This window comes from Dendrobates tinctorius, unplaced genomic scaffold (assembly GCF_039654945.1).
Source record: "Dendrobates tinctorius isolate UK_male_01 unplaced genomic scaffold, ASM3965494v1 ptg000188l, whole genome shotgun sequence".
In the NCBI taxonomy this organism is placed as follows: Eukaryota; Metazoa; Chordata; class Amphibia; order Anura; family Dendrobatidae; genus Dendrobates; species Dendrobates tinctorius.
Window position 1 is genome coordinate 2,166,417 of NW_027361855.1, and position 10,818 is coordinate 2,177,234.

Here is a 10,818-nt window from a genome sequence, read left to right on the forward strand (position 1 = left end):
AGAATATGCGGTCAGCAACGAAAGTGCCATAGGCAGAATTGTCATTTGTGCCATTGATACATGGTTGTTTGCTGATCCTGATGTTTGAGGAGTTTCTTTATACATTGGTTAAGATGGCAGGCAGGGGAATTCCTTGTTCCATAGGGTCGTTTATTATACGATGAGTCCACATTGCTTCAAGAGCCCTTTTCCCCTGAGATAATAGCCTCGGCTCTGTGCGGATCCATTTGTTACCTTGGTGATATGCCCATCACCTTTGTTGATACGTCTGTATTTTAGTAGTAATAAAAAAAAGCCCTTTCCTGTTATCAATCTGAGGAAAATGTTGTGGCGTTCATCAGAGCTAATAAACAGCAACTACCATGCCTTTCATCTGCTCCAGTACAGACTGCTACACAAGAGCGAAGGACCCATACCTCCTTCCTGTAAGAACACATTGGCAGGAGCTGCCATTCTGCAATGAATGCGGGAAACAGACATTTACAGGCGGTCAGTGCTGTCACCGAGTCACCGGTGTACATTCACCTTCTTTGGAAGGAATCTCCACAGCCACATGTATTGTCCCCATATACAGAGCACTGATTGTAGGATCTGTGCTGTACTCCACAAGGCAACACTGCAGAAAAAGTGATGTCAAACTGTAGGGGTTAAGCAAGCCCAAAGGTAACATCCATATTTGTGTAAGCTGGAATGGACATCAGTGCAGCGATTTAAGTAACCAGAAAGAAGCTTTGTTACTTGGGAAGACTCATTCACTATGCTTGTCTTGATAAATCTGCACACCTATATCCTGAGAAGAGAGCAGAGTGATGTACAGTATTAAAGGGGTATTCAGCTCTGCTCACTCCTGCATCACAGGGTGGTTGCAACCAGGAACCTCACATCTACCAATATTTTGATTATCTTGTATGCATCCCAGCAGTTATCTATGTCGCTGTCCCAATCTTCATTTGATGTGGAAGTGAGCAGAGCTGTAATACCACTTTAAATGGGCTTTTGTAGGACTTTTGTAGGACTTTGATATTGATGACCTATCCTCAAACGGTAGGCTATGAATATCAAGTGGCGGTTGCATGTTATTCTCCACCAAATGCTGTTTCTTCATTCTCTGCTCTGCACAGCTTGGTGAAACGTGTAGTGGCTGTGCCTGATACTGAACCTCAATGCTTGGCATGGCCGCAGCTCAAAGATATAGTCCTGCTCATCGTTATTGGCACCTATGAAGTGTGACGGGATATCTCCTGAAAAAGATAAATTAAGTGAAAGTTTTTTTCATATAGAGCACTTGTGTTAAATGCAAAAGGAGCAAATGATAAACAATTAAAACAAAAAACAATGAAAGGGACAAAATGAAAAACCTAAAGCTTGCTGTGGCACTGGTATTGGAACCCTTCCCCTTCACATTAAATAGTATGGAAACACATTTTGACTCGCCTTTGGTAAAACACAAATAAGAATCACCTGTGATTGTCGGTGCCCATGTGACATGAATTATCCAATGAATGATGACTTCAGTGTTTTAAAAAGCCACATAGTAGGCCCTGTTCTGTTGTCACCATGGTGAAGACAAAGGAGCTGTCTGAGGACATCAGAACTGCTATTAGCAAACACATGACTTCCAAGGGTATAAGGCCTTCTCCATAGACCTTGGTATCCCAGTTTCAGCTGTGTGCAATGTTAAGAATTTTGCCAAGCATGAAACAGTCAAGAACCTGCCTGGATGTAGGGGAAAGAGGAAAATTAACAAGAGATGTCTTCAAAGGTTGGTGCAAATTGTGGGAAAAAAACACTACATTAAACATCCAAAAAACTGAAGGCCAACCTAGCACAGTCTTGGGTTATGGTTTCAACAAATATCATACACCACTAAGCCAAACATAGCTTTATGGGCGAAGGCCTAGGAAGACACCATTGCTGAAGAAAAGGCCTAAAAAGGAATGACTGATTCTTGCCAAAGAGTACCTTGACTAACCACAATCCTTCTGGGAAAATGTTCTGTGGATATTGGATATATGAAACAAAAATAGATCTTTTTGGCAATGCAAAGCAACAGTTTTACAGATGGTGCAATGAAGCTTGTAAGAAAAAGAACACCCTACCAACAGTTAATCATGGTGGAGGATCCATAATGCTATGGGGTTGCTTTGCTGCAACCGGTACTGGAGACCTTGACCATATCACAAGAATCATGAAATCAGAGAGTTATCAAGAGAGTTAGAGTGAAATGTCATACCCAGTGTAAGAAAACTTGGTTCGCGTTGAAGATCATGAGTCCTCTAGCAAGACAACGATCAGCGCACACATCCAAAAGTACACAGGAATGGTTAAAAAAAGAAAAAAAGAACTGTTTTTAAGATGGCCAGCAATGAGTCCTGACCTCAATTCCATTGAAAGACTTTGGGGTGAGCTGAAATCTGCCATTGGGAAAAAGAATCCTGCAAACATTCAAGAGCTTGAACAAACTGCAAAGCAAGAGTGGGAGAAAATACCAGCGGAGAAGTGCAAGAAGCTTTATGGATGGCTACAAGCAACGTTTGGAGGCTGTCATCAAATGCCATAGGGTGTGCAAGCCAGTATTAATTAGGGGTTCCCTTATTGCTGTACATGCTGTTTATTCTGTTTCTTCTTTGTCTTTCAACTTTAGTTGCAATTTCAATGTTTTATTATTGTATTACTTTAGACCACTAATTAAAAAATCCTGAGGATATAACTTTGGTACACTTATATTTCTGAAGATATTGTACAGTCTATGAAAAAAATGAAGGGGTGCCAATAATGCACTGCTGTTTATAGGTGGAGAATTTTGAGATTTGTTGAAGTACTATGGTCAAGGAGACTGCAAGTCCTACAGGAGTACTAATGTTTCTTCAGTAATTGCAATGACTAACCACCTTTTCATCTTTTTTTCCCATATTGGTCATAGAATCGTAGAGTTGGAATAGAGTTGGAAGGGACCTCCTGGGCCATCTGGTCCAACCCCCTGCTCAAAGCAGGATTTGCTAAATCATCCCAGTCAGATGTCTGTCCAGCCTCTGTTTGAAGACTTCCATTGAAGGAGAACTCACCACTTCTCATGGCAGCCTGTTCCACTCATTGATCACTCTGTCAAAAAGTTTTTTCTAATATCTAATCTGTGTCTCCTCCCATTGCTTCTAGTCTTTCCTTGTGCAAATGAGAATAAAGTTGATCCTTCTACAATGTGACAGCCCTTTAGATATTTGTAGACAGCTATTAAGTCTCCTCTCAGTCTTCGCTTTTGCAAACTAAACAATCCCAAATCCTGCAACCTTTCCTCATAAGACAGGGTTTGCAGACCGGTCACCATTCTGGTTGCTCTTTTTCTGAACTTGCGCCATTTTGTTGATGTCTTTATTAAAATGTGGTGCCCAAAACTGGACACAATATTCCAGATGAGGTCTGACCAAAGAGGAGTAGAGGGAAATAATGACTTCACATGATCTAGACTGTATGCTTCTGTTAATACATCCTAGAATTGCATTTGCCTTTTTTGCTGCTGCAGTCATATGATTAGGTTTGCCATACACCTCAATATTGGCCAAATTGTTGCTCATTTCTTGATGATTTTGGACACTGACACACTGTTTTCTCATTTTAGGAATGAAATGGAGAGACACTTCCTGGAGCTGCTGCAGTTCAACATCAATGTTCCCGCCAGTGTATATGCCAAATACTACTTTGATCTGCGTTCTCTAGCGGATGACAACAATCTCAGTTTTCTTCTGGAGCCACTTAGTAAAGAGAGAGCACAAAAACTAGAGGTAGGGCCACAATATTTTCCTTGTATTAAGTTGACTCTTTCTCTGCTTTGCTGGTGGTCTCTTTTCTTGTAGAAACAAGAGATTCTGCTCACCATAGCACAAGTCTTAGTATACGGAGCACAGAACCGTTGTCAGACGTGGAACAATCAAAGTATGGAGAGCCAGCTCAATGAGAGAGTGCAAAAATTCTTATTTTATTCACTTAAAATATTTCCAGTAGAGGATAAAACATCAGCAATATCCAAAATAAGCTCATTTTCACTTTGTATATATTTCTTGCTGCGGCTTATAGCTGGATTCTGTGTCTGAACTATTTACAGTTAGGTCCATATATATTTGGACAGAGACAACATTTTTCTAATTTTGGTTCTAGAGATTACCACAATGAATTTTAAACAAAACAATTCAGATGCAGTTGAAGTTCAGACCAAAAGTAATTGGACAATTGACTCCAAGGCTATTTCATGGACAGGTGTGGGCAATCCCTTCGTTATGTCATTCTCAATTAAGTAGATAAAAGGCCTGGAGTTGATTTGAGGTGTGGTACTTGCATTTGGAAGGTTTTGCTGTGAAGGAAACATGCAGTCAAAGGAGCTCTCCATGCAGGTGAAACAAGCCATCCTTAAGCTGCAAAAACAGAAAAAAACAATCTGAGAAATTGCTACAACATTAGGAGTGGCAAAATCTACAGTTTGTTACATCCTGAGAAAGAAAGAAAGCACTGGTGAACTCATCAATGCAAAAAGACCTGGGCGCCCACGGAAGACAACAGTGGTGGATGATCGCAGAATAATCTCCATGGTGAAGAGAAACCCCTTCACAACGGCCAACCAAATGAACAACACTCTCCAGGAGGTAGGCATATCAATATCCAAATCTACCATAAAGAGAAGACTACATGAAAGTAAATACAGAGGGTTCACTGCACGGTGCAAGCCACTCATAAGCATCAAGAATCAAAATGCTAGACTGGACTTTGCTAAAAAAAAACCTAAAAAAGCCAGCACAGTTCTGGAAGAACATTCTTTGGACAGATGAAACCAAAATCAACCTCTACCAGAATGATGGAAAGAGAAAAGTATGGCCAAGGTTTGGTACAGCTCATGATCCAAAGCATACCACATCATCTGTAAAACACGCCGGAGGCAGTGTGTTGGCTTGGGCATGCATGGCTGCCAGTGGCACTGGGTCACTAGTGTTTATTGATGATGTGACACAGGACAGAAGCAGCCGAATTAATTCTGAGGTATTCAGAGCCATACTGTGTGCTCAGATCCAGCCAAATGCAGACCAGTTTGCTAACTGGTCGTCGTTTCATACTACAGATGGACAATGACCCAAAACATAAAGCCAAAGCAACCCAAGAGTTTACTAAAGCAAAGAAGTGGAATATTCTTGAATGGCCAAGTCAGTCACTTGATCTCAACCCAATTTAGCATGCATTTCACTTGTTAAAGACTAAACTTCAGACAAAAAGGCCCACAAGTAAACAGCAACTGAAAACCACCGCTGTTGTGAGTTCATTTTCCCCTTCATCATTGAGGTCTGATGAACTCCCTCTTCTGGTGAAGGAAGGTAGTGAGGCTGATTACCAAGCACCTGAGCAGGATGATGATGACTGGGTGACTGGAATTGCTGACTGGATATAAGGCAGCCGACGCCCTTCTGCCTTGCTGGTGATCTCTCTGAGGGATTCTAGGAGACCAGTCTGATTCCTGCTCCTCAAAAGCTAAGTTTCCTGCTCTGCTTTTTGCATTTGTGTTTTGGTTTTGGTTTTCCTTGTTTTTCTGGATTTCTGCCATTCCCTGCTGGGGTGAGCTGAATTCCTTTTTGCTGTGTCTTCAGAAAATACCTGAGTACTTTTTGAAGCCTAGCGTCTTCAGGGCTTTTTTCCCTATCAGTCTGTTGGCTCTTGTTTTGATAGGATTTTGGCGGATTGCAGACAGCAGCTTTTCTATCCTGTCCTATTTAGTTAGCTTGGGCCCCATCATTTGCTCAGCCTATCTTTCTATCTGTGGGAGTGTTTTTTCATCTTGCTTCACCGTCATTATATGTTGGGGGTTGCCTATTGCTTTGGGGTCTGCTCTGGGGCAGTTTAGATTTCCCTTTCTGTCTTTAGGCTATTTAGTTCTCCGGCTGTGATCGAGGGGTCTAGGGCACCGTAGGAACCCCCCACGGCTACTGCTAGTTGTTGTTGATAGGTTCAGGGGTCTGGAATCCGATAGCTGCCAACTTCTCTGGTTTTCTGGACTTAGCTAGTATTTCTGTTTTTGCCTCCTACGGTGACTCATTCATAACACACCGCAGTGAAGGCCTGGCAGAGCATCAAAAAGGAGGAAACAGTGTCTGGTGATGTCCATGAGTTCAAGACTTCAGGCAGTCATTGCCAACAAAGGGTTTTCAACCAAGTACTAGAAATGATCATTTTATTTACAATTATTTAATCTGTACAATTACTTTTGGTCCCTTTAAAACAGGGTGGCACATGTTAAGGAGCTGAAACTCCTAAACCCTTCATCCAATTTTAATGTGGATACCCTCAAATGAAAGCTGAAAGTCTGAACTTCAACTGCATCTGAATTGTTTTGTTTAAAATTAATTGTGGTAATGTCTAGAACCAAAATTAGAAAAATGTTGTCTCTGTCCAAATATATATGGACCTAACTGTATGTTCTCTGGAAATCTTGTGTGCTGCTTTGTGTAATATGTATTGTATAATATTGGTTATTGTCCTCAAAGCCAAAGTCCTTATTTTCTCTTTGCCGCAACAGCACCCACCGAAACGGGATCCGCCCCTAGGAACAAGAAACCTACAGAGATAAAAGGGGTGGTCCGCCTGGCTCCCTCAGTTGGTTTCCTGTTCTGTAGAGAAAAGGGTGTAGAAGATACCTGGGCTGTGATGCCACCTGTGCGGTCTCTGCGGAAACAGCAGGGGCTCCAGCGCCGGAGCAGCGTCAGGGAGGCCTGTGTCTCAGCTCCCCCCTCCTCTGGGTCCGGGGTAGGCCGCCCTGACCCACGCGGGGAGCGCGGTATGGCTGGACGGGCTGTCACTGACGGGGAGGCAGGGTGTGGGCTGCCCTGCTTCCCCTGGAGGTCCTGTATGGTGGCGCGCGCAGAAGACCTGAGGAGGGCCTGACCCGGAAGTGGAAACGCATAAGAGCCGGCCAGTAGGTCACCAGTGTGCTGGGATGTAGTCCCCAGATGACCCCGCAGTGCACCCACATGATGAAGTGGAGGTGCTACCGCATAGCGGCAGGAAAAGTGGCAATGGACGCTCCACAGACAGAAGTGGTAAAGACAGGAAAGCAAGTCATACCACGTCTCAGGCTGTGCCTCCGCAACCGGTACCTTGAGGAAAGTCTTCACTGGGTGAGTGTTACCAACCACACCTATTAAGCTGATGGCCCCTTCTTTCTGTATACTTCAGGTTAAAAAGACCAGGAAATCAAAGCATAATGAATGTGCCCTCTGTTCTCGGCTCCTTCCTGACGGTTACCCCAAAAGGCTTTGTCAGATCTGCATGGGGCATACCCTGCAGTAGAAGTCCTTGGTCAGAACGGAGGACATTAGGCTCATGATTAGGGAGGAGCTTCAGGCACTTGGCTCTGGCAAGGTCAGCAAACAGAGGCCCAGCAGGTAATACACTGTGTGCAGAATTAATAGGCAAATGAGTATTTTGATCACATTCTTTTTATACATGTTTTCCTACTCCAAGCTGTATAGGCTTGAAAGCCAACTGCCAATTATGTAAATCAGGTGATTTGCATCTCTGTAATGAGGAGGGGTGTGGTCTAATGACATGAACACCCTATAAGTTGTGCTTAATTAATAGGCAACTTCCTTTCCTTTTGGCAAAATGGGTCAGAAGAGAGATTTGATGGACTCTGAAAAGTCAAATTATAAGATGTCTTGCAGAGGGATGCAGCAGTCTTGAACTTGCCACAGCCGCATCCACCTTAGGAACCTTTGATCACGCTTCAAAAGTTTGGCATCAACCTCACATAGTTCTTCCTTGCCCGAAGAGGATTCAGGAACTCTAACCGTTCCCTTGAATCGTAAGGCAGATACACTCCTTAAAAGGTCCTCGGAGTCATGCACAGGGGCCTTTAGGCCAGCAATATCCGCCACTTGCACCGCAAGATCTATGCTAGTGTGGCTAGATCAGCTGGAAGAAAACATTAAGGGTGGATTGTCTAAAGACAAGTTATGGGCTTCTATCCCTCTTATTAGAGGAGCAATAGCCTTCCTGTCAGATGCTTCAGCTGATTCCCTGCTTCTAGCGGTCAGATCAGCAGGATTAATCACCGCAGCCCATAGTGCCTTATGGCTAAAGAGCTTGAGAGGAGACACGCAGGCCAAAGCAAAACTCTGCGCTATACCATGCCAGGGTGAGTACCTGTTTGGCACAGTGCTTGACGAGATACTCACCAAAGCGGGCGAAAAAAAGAAGGAAAAAACTGGATTACTTACCGGTAATGTTCTTTTATAGAGTCCACGACAGCACCCACTCACTTCCCTCCCTTAGATTATACTTGCACGCGGTTCACTCCAAGTGGTGACGGGTTAGTCATATATAAAGATATATGTATATAGGTGGAGATGTAAATATGTAGATACTTCAAATGGCTTACGGAGCAATTAACTAAAGCTGGTGTGGCGGTTCCTCTCGTTCCCTGTAATCTGAGGGAGCGAGGGGGACTGCCCCTTTTACCTCTGTAGGTTTCCTGTTCCTAGGGGCGGATCCCCTCTCGGTGGGTGCTGTCATGGACGCTATAAAAGAGCATTACCTGTAAGTAATCCGGTTTTTTAATCTGTTTGTTTTTCACGTTTTCAATTTGCTCAGCTAATTAATCATCGTACCGGAGTGTCTAACCAGATCTGAGCATATAAGTGTTGAGCAAGTCAATGTTTAGATATCATGATTAAGGGTGCAGGTTCACCAGAAACGCGTTGATATCTCATTTCCACTTAATTGTTCTTGCTGATGTTTTTATCCTCTACTGGAAATATTTTAAGAGAATAAAAGAACAATTTTTTCACTATCTCGTTGAGCTGGATCTCCATACTTTGGTCTCTTTTCTTTCCCGTGTGTGCTTTATATTGATGCATCGAATGTTTTTTTTTTCTTTTTTCCCCAGGCAATTTCCAGGCTCTGTGAAGATAAGTACAAGGACCTTTCTAAAGCCGCTATGCGACGTTCCATCAGTGCTGATAACCTAGTGGGCATTCGGCGCTCTAATGCCATCATCTCCTGAGGCGAGACCAGCAGGAGCAGCTTCAAAATGATCAGTGTGCAACATGGATCCCCAGGCACTACCAAGCTTCCCACACTCTCTCACACTATTTCAAGCCAGTAGTGTCTTCCATTAATGAGGGCTGTGAGGGGCAAGGGATCTACGGATGCCGGAAGCACTTCTTCATGACTAAAGGGCATACATCATGAAATCAGAGACGAGGCTGTAACGGACAGCAGCAAAGTCGGTTTACACAGAATACTGTGGTTTATCAAAAGTGAAGTCCTCCTCTCTGCTATCCCTCTAGCACCTACATTTGTATGCTTACTATGTAGGCCTATAGCTGTGAACTTGGACTTTTTAACACTATATAGTTTGACATTTTAGAATATAAAACACTAATCATGTGATTATAATTACTACTTTATTGCCTTTGTCCCTTTACCCATTGTTTTCTTTCTTTTATTTGCTGCCATCATCGCTGTCAAGTGTTAATGCAGCTCTTTCCTAACCACATTGCGCCACAGCAAAGCAATGATTAGGCTAAAGCAAAGTGGGTCCAAAACCTTCTTACTAGGTCAGTCAATGTTTCCTTAGTTTTTTTTTCCTTCCAGTGCAAAAGCTACCCAAATGGTATGGTTAGGATGGAGACTGTCCAAAGAAGAAAGTGCATTTTCAAGTAAAATGGGATCTGTCCGTACTGCTGTAATTCTTGGTGCTGCCCTGGAAATTATGCATTTTAAGGACCTGCAACATTAAATAAATGTGGGAGTTTTATAATTTTACACCATATCCTCATCTTACAGTGATGTAAAAAGTATTCAGTTTATTTCCTGCTATTAATGAACTTCTGTGGATTATCATCTAGCTTCTCTTGGACGTAAAACCTACAGATGACAGGAGATCTCCACTGCTGGTCTTATGTCCTCCAATCTGTAATTTTTGCTGTACGTTCCCATGCAGCAGTATGTTGTAGTAAATTCATGTGCTGCAACTCTATACGTTAATTTGTACAAGTCCTTACAAGTTCAAGAAAAATCTACACAAGGTTTCAGTTTTTTACATTGTGGTAAACCATTCCTATAGTAATGAAATCTGATCCTCTTCAACCGGTCATGCTTATGGACCTTGTTGAAAGTCTAGTCTGCTCCAAGACTTTTTACATTGTCCTTCTCAATTCTAAAATACATATAGGGGCACTTTTATAAAAGGGACATTTTGCAGATTTTTTTGGATAGTATTACTGCAACATGTGACCTAAACAAAGTTCTTAAACCTAGGACCCTTTCACAGTAAATCCCTGCTGTGAACCCATAGCTTTGGTGTCCAAACTATCGTACATATTTTTAAAACATGGTGCATGTCGGCTACACGTCAAATTATCCCTCCCCTTAAACTGAATATTGTTACAATTTCTGCTTAAAGTATACCCAAAGATCACAGCCAGAGGCTTTGGCTTTATATAATGACAAATAATAATGACAAAAATGAAACTTTTTTTTTATTATTATTATTATTATCCAAGCCATTGTTTTTGTTAAATATTAAACTACTTTAACATTTTGATCTGACTAACTGGCAGCACTAATACCCTTACTGACAGTTTTAGTTATATAAGGGGTTTTTGTGGTTTTTTTTTATGGTAAATAGAGGAAAAAAATAAAATAATGCTATGAAAATGCTAAAACCATAAACCTTTTAGTATATTTAACCTTAGAGTTCCTGACCGTAGCCTCATTGCCATGCTTGACTCTTCTGCCACATATCTGTACAGTATAGCATAACACAATTGTAGCACGCATTTT

The 10,818-nt window shown here is 42.2% G+C and overlaps 1 protein-coding gene across 2 annotated transcripts in view; it reads left to right on the forward strand.

Moving 5' to 3' along the window:
- Positions 1–9,798, forward strand: part of CCNYL1 (cyclin Y like 1) — a 231,039-nt gene extending 221,241 nt beyond the window's left edge. For both annotated transcript variants that reach the window (XM_073552247.1, XM_073552246.1), the window contains exons 9-10: positions 3,617–3,779; positions 8,918–9,798. In XM_073552247.1, the coding sequence (XP_073408348.1) occupies positions 3,617–3,779; positions 8,918–9,034 (280 nt within the window). In that variant the 3' untranslated portion in view covers positions 9,035–9,798. The remainder of the gene's footprint in view (positions 1–3,616; positions 3,780–8,917) is intronic.
- The last annotated feature ends 1,020 nt before the right edge of the window (positions 9,799–10,818 follow it).